General features: G+C 41.0%; 2 protein-coding genes across 2 annotated transcripts; one reads left to right on the top strand and one right to left on the bottom strand.

Moving 5' to 3' along the window:
* Positions 1-609: 609 nt before the first annotated feature.
* Positions 610-3,858, top strand: LOC140949403 (monocarboxylate transporter 10-like). The gene is made up of 3 exons (XM_073398564.1): positions 610-1,066; positions 1,869-2,443; positions 3,186-3,858. The coding sequence occupies exons 1-3, from the start codon at positions 610-612 to the stop codon at positions 3,762-3,764; spliced, it is 1,611 nt and encodes a 536-aa protein (XP_073254665.1). The 3' UTR covers positions 3,765-3,858.
* A 1,133-nt stretch (positions 3,859-4,991) lies between these two features.
* On the bottom strand, positions 4,992-13,060 carry LOC140949402 (gamma-aminobutyric acid receptor subunit beta-4-like). Its single transcript, XM_073398563.1, has 8 exons — positions 12,981-13,060; positions 12,113-12,207; positions 11,839-11,906; positions 10,550-10,767; positions 9,921-10,003; positions 8,464-8,598; positions 7,418-7,803; positions 4,992-5,405 (listed from the first exon to the last, which is right to left on the bottom strand). Exons 1-8 carry the CDS (start codon positions 13,058-13,060, stop codon positions 5,190-5,192), a joined length of 1,281 nt encoding a protein of 426 aa, XP_073254664.1. The 3' UTR covers positions 4,992-5,189.
* Positions 13,061-14,158: the final 1,098 nt, after the last annotated feature.

Here is a 14,158-nt window from a genome sequence, read left to right as displayed (position 1 = left end):
GGCTGCCCAGCTTTTACCGGGAAAGCTTGGCTCATGCCTTGTTGCCTCATAAAATTTGCGTTGTTTTTATATGAGAAGGCGGGCTGGCCCGATTGCTCGAGCCGAGATCTCGACAAACTGTGGGCCAACCAGTGGCCTACAGGCTCCAGAGGACCGTTCACGAAATTTTATGGAGGACGTAAACAAACAAGCAACGACGAAAATTTCTTTCTCTTTTTGAACATTGATAAGGCTCTTAGGAGACCCAATTACTATGATATCACCGACATACTTCTCACTCTCCAGTTTGTAAAGAGTGCAAGATCGTTTGATATGACCAATGGTACTATTTGTTTTCGGTAAGAAAACTTTAAGGTAATTGGTGAGTTTTGCAACATTTAGGATTGAAAATTGGGCACACACCATCGTGAAACCACAGTAACAAAAAAACTACAATGCATGTATTCTTTATGATCTGAGACCAAAATAAATGAATAACACTTATTCAATACGGGCGCTGTCGATAGCTTTGCCAGCCGTGTTAGACTTCTTGGCACGCTTACTATCTGTTCCTGGGACTCCAAGGATGAACAATTTCTCACAAAATTTCTTTTCCACTTTTTTTAACAGATGAGTGAATACAAAGGGAGTAGTTTCCAGCACGAGAAAAGTGGTTGTTCCATAGGTCCCATACCGATGTCTAGCTCTACTATAGACACAGTTGAGAAGTCAGCTAAACCTCAATTTGAAGAAGAAGCTGAACCTGCTATCGACCATGTGAATGAGCCCCGTCTTCGCCCCGAGGTTCCAGATGAAGGATTTTGTGATATAAAGACCAAGTGCGAGGACGAATCCAGTCGCCAAGATAAGTCGTCTAACAAAACTGTCAAGCCCCGTCACGATTTGGAGGCAGGTCTTGAAAATATACCTCATCACGATGCCGAGGTTCATTTTGACAGGGGATGGGCGTGGGTGGTCTGTGCTACAACCTTCGTGATGGAGTTTTTCGTGGGAGGACTTATTACAAGCTCTGGAGTGATATATGCTGCATTAGTCGACGAGTTTAACAAGTCAAGAGCCGAAACAGGTGAGAAAACATTTAAATATTCTGGTGTTGACCTTGCATGAATTGCATGTGATAAAAAACTTTCATTTCAAGAATCGTCAGTTTACCTTAAATAGACCTTTTTAGCTTATATGGTTTGTCCTCCCAATTAAGGTCTCAGGAAAAGTCGTCCCGTTGTCTTTTCAACAATTATGCTTGCATATGCCGCGAATAAGAAAACAAATTGAAAGAAGAAACAGTCCTCTTCGGTATTATTACATGACCTACATTGGGAAAACAAAAACATACAAATTAAGGGGTCTATAAAAACGAGTTCTTTAAAGCTACGGTAAAACGGCAACAAAAACGTGTAACTTGTACATGTTTTGCAACAAATGTCTTGCAACAAATTAGGTTGTTGCGAGTTGCGTGAATACTGGCTTCTGATTGGATAAAATTGCGCGGGAGTCACGCCATTCACGGAGGTTACGTCACTTGTTGCAAATAAATTTACCTTGGGCCGGTAAAACACGCAACATGTAGAGATTCTGTTGCAAAAAGTAAAACTACTCCCTACTTTTCGCAACAATTTTTCTCAATCTGATTTCTTGCAAGACAGGTTAGATTCGTGGGTGAGAAAACGCGCAACATCGCTATTCTAAACGTTATGCAGCAATTTTACAACTGAAAAACGTTGCAAGTTTCCGCTGCCCGTTTTACCATACCTTAAAAAAAAGAAATTACCTGCTCATACTTTCCTAGCCTGCGAACAAGCTCTCCGGGGAACGGGGCGCATTGGCGGAACGATCATACTCAACCTGCCTTTTTATAATTTACTTTTCAGCTTGGGTTAGTTCTCTTGCAGTATCCACGTACTACTTATTTTTTCCACTCGGTGCCATACTCAGCGAACGCTTTGGATGCTGGGTTGTCGCCCTCCTTGGTACCCTGGCCTGTTCCATCGGCTTACTAAGCTCATCTTTTGTCACCAGTCTCCCGATGTTGTACTTGACCTACAGTGTGGTGTGGGGCATGGGTGCGTCCTTCGTGTACTTTGCTAATTTGTTGATTCTGACGAAGTACTTTAAAGCGAGGCTAGCGTTTGCCAATGGGATAATGGCCCTCGGTGGCGCAGTAGGTGGAAGTATTTTGAATCCCACTATGCAGCAAATGTTTATTCATCTTGGACTTGCAAACATGTTCCGTGTTCTCTCTGGGGTGTTTCTGATCTTATCCGTGTTTTCTCTGGTTTATCGGCCAAAACGCGGCGTCTTTCCGCGTAACGGTGACACTATGGACACTGAATGTGAGAAAAAGTGCACGTTTGACTGGGAAATCTTGAAAAATAAAGCGTTTATCATGTGGATTGCTGTCATTTTTATCTTCATGCTCGGATACATGGTCCCCTTTGTTCATTTGGTGAGTATTCTTGTAACAACGTCTTTATAAGGGGCCACCACCCACTATATATAAGTAGACTGAATTGACCCTCTACTGCGATAGGGATACTAAGGGACACAATTATTCACAAAGTAATAGGATGATCCATTTCTCATTCAGAACTTTCATAGGGATTCTTAACTTACTTCTCTATTGAACAAGCCCAAGGCCTCTAAAGGGGTAGTGCTGAAGTGCTGCTCGCTTTTAATTTCGTCATCCCAAAGATAAAAAAATCCTCTGGCGCCCAGGGTACCAAGGGGGCTCATCTACAATCAACTTTAATTTTCTGCTTTTTGAGCGATCTGTCAAAAAAACTGGCGTCAGTTTGTTTAAAGGCCAAGAATTGTCAACTTTTAGGGTTCGTCGATACAAACAAAACTTTAATGATTACTGAAAAGAATAAAGTGCTTACATACTCACATCCAGTAACTAAAACAATCCTAGCCTACGATCAAGCTCTCTCGGGGCTCCCGGAGCAACGGGGATGTGTGGGGGCAGGGGGGAAGGAGAGCTTGCACGCGCGTCTCATAAATTTGAACACTTATCTGCGTCCCAGAATGGATGCAAAATACTGATTGGCTGATTTGTAATCAGGCGATGACGCAATGCTCCCCCGAGAGAGCTTGCTCTCCTTCCGTTTTCGTCCCGTCAAAAGAGTGCCCCGGAGAGCTAGCTCGCTAGCGAAAACAATCCTAGAGATCTTTTTTTTCTTTGTTTTCAGGTTCGCTTGGCTGAGGACATTGGAATTGACAAGACACGTGCGTCCCTTCTACTTACGTTCGTCACAGTCGGTTCGGCACTGGGTCGTATAACCTTTGGTCGAATCTCGGACTTCCGAGGCTTTAATCGCGTGTACCTTGCCCAGTTGGCTTTTTTGGTTGCAGGATTGAGCAATTTTGTTGTGCCTTTGACGGAATCGTATAATGTGTTGGCAGTAGGAGCCTTTATATTTGGTCTGTTTGGAGCCTGTTACCTCGTTCTAAACCCAGTCATCGTGTGTGACATTCTAGGCCCCCAAAAAGTATCCTATGGCTTAGGCATTACTTTTTTTGTAATCGCTATCCCTCGGACTTTGGGGCCACTCATCGCCGGATGGATTTATGACGGGTTTCAAAGCTATGCACTCGCTTTCTACACTTTGGGTAGTACTACCTGTCTATCCGCCATTTTGACAGGTATTGTTCCAATTTTGCTTCGCCAAATGGGTAAATATGAAATGGACGGTGAATCCGCAAAGAAAACTCAAGTCGAACCGGTCATGTACTGCAACAGATTTAGAAACTTCAGTATCTCAAATTAAAAATATATCGACAGTCACTATGATTATCTGAGTTAACTTTGTTCAAAATTATATGTTTAATGTCTTCTTTTATTGTATTTTCTCTTTTATTCTTAACCACATGGAAATTAATATCCACATTTCCATTGATGAGGATACAATAATTGAACCACATGCATTGAGCGAATCCTGAAAGGTATTGTGGGTTGTTTTGAATGTGGACTTATGTTTGCGAGTGCTAAAAGAAAGCAGCAAAAGTAGGTTCGACAGCTACAGTGTCAGAAACAGTGTATTGATCATATCCCATATTACCTTTCGGGATTGTCGCGTGCACATATTTTCCGACATCCTTTCTCGAAACAGCTGTATACTACTTCATCACTGAACTTCTTTACAACCGACCGCTACCGTGATGTTATTCACAGAGCGGAGGAAAGCATCCGAACTTGGTTTCTACAATGACTGTACAACTTTCAATTACTTGTATCTTAGTCATAGTTAGCAGTCTCTCTTTTTCTTCAGAATAATTGAGAGCAGTGTATGCGCGTGGGAGCAGCGAAGCCGCCAGACAGTCAAGCCTTCAGTCACGCGCGTGGTCATTTGCGTGTCTTACGCGTTTTGCTCGACCGACTATTAAGAAAAAAGAGAGGCTGTTGGTAGGCTATCCTAGTTATAGTTAGGTATAGTTATGTAAAATTAGTTTTTATTTAGATTTTTAAGTCGTTAACTTTTTTAATAAGTTTCCAATCTAAAATTTAGTATTTACTACTTAAATTACATTAAAATGCTGGGAAACTGAACTGACAACTGAAGGCATATCGAAGAAGGTGACTCGAAATTGTAAGTTAGTCACAACGAGACAGAAGAACTGAATTCATCACTGGGCCGTGTGAGTTTTGGATATCTGATGAAAAACTCTCTCTTGCTGAATCCTTCATTTTTCTTGCAAAACCGTTTAGTTAGAAAAGTTAGTATATCAAACATTTCACATGGTGTTTCATCGTAATAAGAAACAAATAAAAGCTTGCGATGAGTAACGTGTTTGATATATTAATTGACGTTTTTAGATACTTTTGCCTCACTGGTGATTAGTTAAGCTTGAACTGAAAAGTACCTTCAAGGACATGAAATGTTTAAATCTAGAAAGCTTTAAAAAATTAGTGTTAGAAATTTTAATTTACGTTTGATAATTTCGCTGGATGGTATTAAGAATATTAAGACGTTTATCGTGCTATTACTATTGACGAGTAGTAAATATATTTATTGTTTTAGATTGGAAAGTACTCTAGATCTGTAGATAGGAGGAAATACAAAAAAGGTGTATCAAAAAACTGTTTCTTGAATGTTTCATTGTGACAGGCAAGCCGCGGAAAGTTTGGACTAGTGTTAAGATTCAACTAAAGCATTAATTATAGACTGTTTACCAAATGGGCATAGTATAAAGCTTTAAAAGTCTGCAAAATAGTAAACCACAAAGTATATTGACAAAAATAAGACGTAGGCCATTGGAAACAACTTCCTGCAATGCTGGTCAATTCTACACCGCTGTCCCTGATGCACGGACGACGCTTGGCCTGTGTTGACGTCGGAAATACGCTTTCCGAAAAATCGCGATCGAAAATTACTCAAGAGAGAATCGTGTTTTCTGTTACCACGCCTTTTCTACAAACCAAATGACAGTAACAAAGTTGGAACTGTAAGGAAGGGGTTTAATGATGATGCTAATGATGAAAACCATCTTGCAATCTCAGTGTCAGCCTCGAATTTCGTTCCTCAGCCGCTATCTCCCGGGGGGAACTCCCATATAAAAGTGACAGGGATGCTCTTCGTCTCGCTTAGGGGTGGAAATTGCAGATTTCGGTCTTACTAAGGGGGTTTGGGACGGAAGGTCACCTTATATGCTCATTCAGGTATCGCTTAGGGCTGGGCATATATAAAGAAACTGACGTGACGCTGACCGTACAGAAATCGGCTAACGCTTAAAAACGAACACGACATCCCAGGCATTATACAATTCTATTAGATGTCTGTTTTAGTATGGTCCCCTTTAGGGGTCAGTTTAAACATGAGCCACGCCCACATTGGTTTCCCTTACGGGTGTAAATTTCGGATTTTGGTCTCACTTATATTAGAGTGTTCTGGGCAAAACGCCATCATATTTAGCCGTGAAGGTTTCGTTTAAGGTTGAACGCGAAAAAATATAAAAATATCTATATTTGATATGTATATTTTTAATTTGTTTTATTTACTCCATTCATATAATCCAAGTTTTCTCATTTGTCTGTGTTTTAACATGGTCTCTTTTAGGGGTCAAAAGAAGCTTGGGCCACGCCCAGATCGGTCTCCTTCAGGGGTTTAATTCAAAATTTCCGACGAGCAGCCACACCCCTTTCATATGCGGAGTCCCCCTCTCCCCGAGGAGCATCCCCGTCACTTATATATGAAATAACGCCCGAGGGCGCTACCTTTGGCCCCACCTATCAGGTAACCTGGATATCATGCCTAGCTCATTATTTTTATGGAAGAGGAGATTGTTAGGTTTCACCTTCTCGCTTCCTTGTTGCACTTTCACCATAGAAACGCCCGATGACACACAGACAATCTAATAGAGCGACATCCCTGGGGGCACCCCGTTATTAAGCCTAAACGGGAATCTGCTGCTGACTGTGAGTAGTTTTCCAGCCTTTTCTAAGCTCCCAGATAATCCAGATAGTAGGGACGACGCGTAAATGAAATGTGCGCGAAAATATGAGCGCGTGATCTTGGGGAAAGGGGTGGTGGCGGGAAAAAGAAAGGGAGTCACCGTTCCTCGTCCCATTTTCATCTAGTTTCGCGCTTTCTCAATTTCGCGAAGCCGACTATCTCGGAACCTGGAACAGGTTTGTGGTCTTCGACATTTTGAATGAGTGTCTTAAAGGGGGTATACAATTTCACCATTCAAAGTTTTGACCAGGGGTTGAACTTTGGCGGCGTGCATTCTTCGTGTGCTGTATTCGATAACAAGGCCCTTAAAAAATGGGCACTTATCTTAAACAGGGCAACAAAATGAATGCCAATAGTTTTTGAGTTAAACAGGGTCAGGGCTTGAAAAACTACCACTCAAACTTTCCACTGATTGCCCCCTCCGACCTCCTCCCCTGGGACCGACATCTTTCCAAAAGGAACGCGCCTAGTACAGCTCCCAACGGTGTCTTAATAGAGGCCGGGTTCCCAATAGGTTTTTCGGGATCCGGGATGTCCCTCATGAAGCTCGGGATCTGGGGACCCGGACCTACCCCGGGATCCACATCTTTCCAAGAAGAACGCCCGGAGTACAGCTCCCAACGGTGTCTTACTAGGGGTTCCCCAATAGGTTTTTTAGGATCCGGGATGTCCCTTATGAAGCTCGGGATTCGGGATTTTCTAGCAAAACGGGGCGGGATTCGGGATTGAAATTATACACGCGAGGTGATGCAGTTGAACCTCTCCACACCGGCCACCTTGGGGTCAGAAGAAAGTGGCCGTTGTTTTGAGGTGACCATTAGTGAAGGCTCCGCGACTGTACGTCCAAAATAGCTATCGAAATAAAGGGATAGCGCGATCATTTGTGTCGGGATGACGGGATTGAAGAACCCTGTTGGAACCCTTTTACTAAATAAAACGAGCAGCAAGTCAAAAAATTGTAAAACGTTCACCTGAAGTTCTACTTGTTTGCCTTCAAAGACTTGATGGAACGTATCGCTTACTTCACTAGTTGTTTGATGAATAGATAGCAAATGACAGATGATAGCATACTCGATCAAAGTGGCAAATACGAAGATAAAACTACCCATCAAAAACACATCAATCGCTTTCACGTGACCAACTCGTGGCAGAGAGGCTTGTATCCCAAACATAAGCGTCGTCAAGGCGAGCACTGTCGTGATTCCGAGGGACACTCGAGCGGGTACCGATCTTTCATCGATCCAAAAGCCAACCCAGCTTAGCGCTACGATCAAAACGGTCGGAATAAATTCTTGAAGAAGGTAAAAACCTAGTTGTCTTTTGAAACGGAAAACTGCTGACAGTCTACTAAAATTTCCTAAAAGGAAGACAATAGAGAATGAGAAGATTATTATAGATAATACTGTTCTCATGTTGCAGAACAAAGGAAAATTTAAAAACACGAAATGATTATAATTTAATTTTCGCGGTAGAGTTGGACTAAGGAAATGCATGCTCACTGTTTTAAACATTTTTCAGGGGCTCATTTTGAAGGTAAATACTTTATTGGAACATTTTTGAGGCGTAATTCTGACCCAGGAGGGTACTCCTCTGGGAATTTTTATGGTTCGGAAATTCGGCATCGGATTTTTTTGGGTTTTGATTTTTGTCCCCATTCGATCAGCCCTATCACTCGAAATCCGGAGTACCCCACCCCCTGAGAAATCCCTTGTCTTTGCTTCGCGTTCTTTCAGATTTTATCGCGGCTTTTCCAACTCGCTCAAATGTTTTGCAGTTTTGGCATAGTTTTCCTGGAACTGAATCATTCTTAATGAATGCGTTCACACTACACAAAGACAGCAAAGAAATTAATTATAATAAGCCAAAAAGCAATTGTAGTAGTTGTTGCTGTATCCCCCTTATGTTGCAATGCCTCAATCACCACTCTCTTCTATTAAAACTAAGAAAAGTCTGGGTGACTAGTGCCTGAATGTGTGCTAGCTCATACAGGGATCGATCTCAAACACTGAATCAGTACCTGTGGTATACTCGTGAAGAGTAAATTTTAGTCGCCAATCCATCAGCATGAACTGAGGTATCTGAACCTTATTGTCTATTTGTACCGGGTCTTGATTTAGCCAGGAGTAGAAAACATCCCGAACATCATAAGAAACTAAGGAAGTAAAGTAGCCATTTATAAGATCTCCCAGGGCTACGATCCTTTTGGTCAGCACCATAGACCGAAAGTTCTGGCTAGGGTCGAAACAATCCAACCTCGACCCCAGAGCTCTTCTGCGCATGAAGCGCAAGCACTGGGGTTGAGAATGGGGCCCCAAACACGGATTTTGGCATTTCTGCGCAGACACGGAAACTTAAAACAGTAACGACTTTTAGTAAAATCCAACTAGTGGTCTATTATCAATGCTGCGTTCTGATTGGTTGACCTAGTGCTAGGCTATGTTATAGCCTAAGGAAGGGAATTTACTGTGCTTGCGCGCAATACCGGGCCTAGCCAGAGTTCTCAATACATTGGCGCTGATCACAAAGTTCGCAGCTCTAGGCCAAGATTAGTCGAGTTAACAAATAGATTCCGTGTTACCGTGCGCCTGTTCAGTAATAGATCACAGATGACGTCAAAATGTGCTGAGAACAAAGAAGTGGTACACGAGCCGCTGGCGAGTGTGTCACTGCAGATGTTTCTACCGCATTTTGACATTTTCTGTGATCTATTACTGAACAGACCCACGGCAACATGGAATCTACTTGTTTTCTACAATAATCAGAAGAGAAAAAAGACCGATACTCGTACCTACCTCGTACCGCTTTTAACTGTTCGAGGTTTGTTCTAGTTTAGGCACATTTTTTGGTCCCAAACGCTACTTTTCGTCTATGCTTTTTTTTTCGTTACCTTACTTGCATACAGTTTCTTCGAAGAGTTTTTTCTTTTCTTGCTCAAAGCAGAATAATGGCGAAAACATTTTGCAAAACAGCGAGTCTCTTGTAGCGATGACACGCGATGGCAACTGTTGTAAAGATTTCTTGCGGTTTAGACATTCTCAAGTTGTCAAGAACTCTTTTTGCCTCCATTTCGCCATTTTTTTCGTTGTGAATAGCTCCTGATAAACTTTTTTTCGAGACTTTCACTTGCTTAATCCAAAGTAATCTCACAAACATTTTCAAAACCACGCGCCATGTTGAAAAAAAAACACAAATAAAACAAATTTTCCGTGACGTTATCCATGTATCTGTATTCTAATAGATCATGGGCAACGACCAATCACAACGAGCGTAGCATTCACATCATTTTATAAAAAGAAATTGAACGAATGATGATAGTTAATGCTAACTATCACACAGAAGGTCACTTACGCATGCGCAAAAGCATAATTGCCTGCCCACTATTTGGCGTTAAGTTTGAATCAAACATCGGGACACGACAGCTATGCTGCTGTGGTTTGTAAAAGAGGAACATTTTGTATGTATTAAAATACTTACAGCTTTCAAAGTCCATTTCACAAATTTTTTTGTCCATGGGAAATTTTCGCAAATCCATAGGACAGTACAAACGAAGTGATTTCCTAAACCGGGGGATAATTTATAAAGAAAAACATAATAAGCGTACTTTCATTATAATGTTTGACCCCGGACAAAAGTAAACAGTTAAATTATTTGCAAGCGATGCCAGTGAAATTATTTTCAAATAAGGTCAACATTTCAAAATCATACGAAAAACAAATAGAGCGATTTTCGTATGACCTCGAAATGAAAACGCGCGAACAAAACAGAAACAACAAACGAACGGAAATAGAGCGATTTGATTGGTTTATCGAACAGATACAAACGCACGCGGTTTTTGGTTGGTTGAGCGAACGCTCGGGTGAAAAAACTTCATGCCCCAGAACTTTCTAGAAATCAACCGATACGTCGCTTTGACGTCATACTGCGACGTGATTGGCCAATCGAACAATGCCTTTTCACGTTAGGGTTTTCTTTGGCGGGAAAACGAAGAGGCCATGTTTTGACCTATTCATCCATTGGCTGATGAAACAAATAAGAAACACTTACCGAAACCATTTTTCAAGGTCATACGAAAATCGCTCTAAGTTAAATGACTTTCCAAGCACCTGTGACTGTACGTAATACGTCCGTCTTCAGTCAGTTCAAACAAGAAATCTTTACTCGGCTTTGCGCCGCTCAAATCGTTTATAAAAAAAGTGTCCGGTAGCCAAACTTGATCGACAATGTTCCCAAGGAGCTTTATCTTTGGAATTCCCAATGAAGGACCATATGCTAGACGAGAATCAGTCCAATGTTGACGGAAGAACATAACGATCGTCACCTCCTGGATTAAAATAAAGCCATTATTTGCAAAAAGGATCATTAATGGAAGGGCGCAGGAGGATTCAAGAGTCGACAAGAATGATATTTGGCATGGATAAGAGGGTTTAACCTCTTGCTAAATACTTAAAATTGTTATAGAAGCATGTTTATGCTTCTGAACTGTCTATGGCTTCTAATCTTCACTCCTCCTTATCCTTACATATGCTTTGAGACATTCTTCGCTGAGTAAATGGTCATAGATTCTGTGCAGATTCCACTTTTCAATGCACTAAAGTATCTAGTGGCCTAAAATGGATGATCCAGCCTGCCCCTAGAAGTTATCCCTTGCCTCTTTCCTGGGAAAGGGTCGGCGTCTCTCTTGGTGACGTCACAGATCACGCTAGAGTCCCGGATTGTCCGAGCCGAGAACACCTCGAGACTCCAGGATTCGCTTCTGACGAAGAGCTAGCGGTCGCAACGACAGCTCTTCAATGCTTTTCTTCATTGAATTCGTCAACTGAGTTAATAAAACTAAATTGTTGTAAACATCCTAGCATAACTACCATAACAGACCGAGTGACGCTGGGACAACATATGTAGGCTTACACCAAGTTCTACTTCGAAATCCAACAACACTGCCTAAACTAGAGCTCGAAGCGATGACGTGACTGGGAAACATGCGATGGCTGCTAAGCGCGGGAAAATTTACGGGTGCCACTCGCCAAGCGAGGGACAGAAGTTACTAGTTACTAGTCGCGCGAAGCCTGTAACCGAAACATGACACATTGTAAAGTTTGTTTGACTAATTATACAGTGTTGTCTTTCATGATTGCAGCCGCAGTAGTCCTTAAAGTTGTTGAAAACTCTAAAATATTTACCTTCGCATTTATTATCTATTAAAAAAACCGCGAGTCTCTACACTGGCAATAGGAGAAGAAAATTGGTTGAGAAGGAGTTACATGTCGAAAAACCTCAGCTTTCAACTAGCGTTTCAACAAAATTTGACGAGTATTGAAGTCGCAAACAACGAAGACAGAACTGAGATACATAGTTATAGTATCTTGATTTAAGGTAGTCTAGATGATAATCTTACCATATCAATTTCCTTAATGGGAACCATCGATGACACGTGCAGGGAAATGTTTATTTTGCATGAAGCACCTGCAAATAAGGCCAAATTAAAAGTCCACTCTCATTGCATGTGCCAACTGCGGTTTCTAAGAGCAGTGTCAATCTCATTACAAACGTTTATTTTCTATTAAACTACTTTCGGACCCGCTGTAATTCAAATTACGGCCCCCCGGGTAAAATTTAACCGCGAGTTTGAATTGAAATTTTTGACTTAAATTATATAAAGTTGGAGTTACCTCCAAAGTCTGGCCGCAGTCTCTTGTCATAGCCATTAAACATCTTTTCTAACATCATGGAAGTGCGAGCTCCCAACGTTTTGTTTGTGACATCACTGAAAAGCAACAGGGTCGTAGTTACAGCCTGTTGGCCGAGCTAGTTGAAATTGATACAAATTGGTGAAATCATTCAATCTTACTGTTCTACGTTAGTTGTTAAGTTGGAATGACCATAACATATGCATATTCCATCAAAGATGACAGAACTTAAAACTGGGCAAAAACATGTTAGCTGACGCAAAGCGCAGCAAAAAACGATCGAGTAATTGCACGATAGCGGGTGTCAGTAAAACACGGAGTCGGGGCCGGAGCTGGATCGGGGTCTATCTTTTTTAAAAAAAGGATGCTGTTTTAGGGTTACGGTTAACGTTAGTTAGGGTTAGTGTCAACACTAACCCTAACCCTAACTCTAACACAGCGTAGACCCCGACCCCGCGTTTTACTAACACTTCAGGATAGCATCTCGGTGTTTCTGCTCTCTCTCAACTGTGCCTGCACTGCAGTATGTAAAATGCAGCATGGATACTATGACATTTTGTCCGCCATGAAATTCAATTTGAAAAGGGCAAAAATAGAGTCTGTATTTATTAGAATTTATGCCTCATTAAACTCTTAGGCATTCTCCTGGAAAGCTGTGCATGGGCAAATTTCCAGCCTGGCTTTCAAGGAGGAGAAATGAGTGTAATGGCATTACACTGCGTTACCTTAAGCTAGTATTCCAACGGCTTAAGTACGCATTATAGCCCTTAACCGGTACTGTATCATTTTTACCTTGGCAGCGGCTGTTAAGTAAGCTGAGCATTAAACAGTAAATTAAACTTTTACCTACCTGTTTGAATTCCCTTCTGCTAATAACAAAAGGACCACTTCGACAAAATACAGCCACAAGAGCTTACTAAAGCCAAGCATCTATCCAACAAAAGAAGTTGAAAATTGTGAGTCTAAAAGCATCAAAATAGCCCGAATGTCTTTTGGCTGCTGTAGAGGGGATATGGAAAACCAAAAGAATAGTGAAAATGTATGTTATAGAACTACAGGTGGGAGAAAGGAGCTCAAAGTTACTTTTAGTAGATATTTAAGACCGTCATTTAAGGTTGACAAATAAGCTTCTTTTACGATTTACTTAGAGGAAAAACATGTCCTCTTTCTCTGTTTAAATTGATTGCGCGCCAGCAGATGTGAACACACAAGCTGTTGAAAATTTATAAGCGTTGCTTGACCGTGTTCGTATGGGTGACAAAATTTTAAATAGAAGAATCCCAAGCTGAACAAACATCAGCTAATTACAGAAGTTATTGAAACACAATCAAATGATAAGTTTAAGGTGTATTGAAGAAAATACCAGTTGAATAATAAAGTTCTGAAACTTGCCTTATATGATAACTTCGTATTACTTTGATTTTATTTTTCTCCCACCGGTATGTTAACACGTAGCAAATGAACAGGAGAAACAAAAAACCTGGACTTGTCACATTGTATTATAGGACTGGCGTATAATAAATACCCTAGCACGTTGAGCATTCAAGATCATGACAACCTTCCGGCTATTCTTGAATATAACTAATTTACCGCGTATCGCGTAGGCTACCTTTATTTTTCTCAATCTATTTTAATGCTACAAAATACACATTTACTAAAACGACAAAAAAGAAAATGGCATGTATACAAGAAAAAATAAGTTAAATGTTTACATTTTGCTCATAAAATAAGCAACATGGTAACTAAAAAGTTAAAGTCCGAAGTTTGACCACTATTTTAACAAAACTGGAACGATTGTTGATAATTATAGTATATATTTAGCTACGTCAACATTTTAATTCATAAGGCTCAAAAATGTCATAATCTTTTAAGCTGATATAGAAGAACATATTTTCCATCAAAATTAAATAGTTGAGGGTTAAACTTGACGGCGCGTTCCTAAATCGCCAGAGATATATTTCTCTGTGCCGAGCAGTACTCGCCCTCCGGTTTTGTTTTTCGTTCTTTGAAACGTTTTTTGCATTGTTT

The sequence above is a fragment of the Porites lutea genome, chromosome 10 (assembly GCF_958299795.1).
Source record: "Porites lutea chromosome 10, jaPorLute2.1, whole genome shotgun sequence".
NCBI lineage: Eukaryota > Metazoa > Cnidaria > Anthozoa > Scleractinia > Poritidae > Porites > Porites lutea.
Note: the sequence above shows the minus strand (reverse complement) of the source record. Positions and strands in the feature narration are given on the sequence as shown.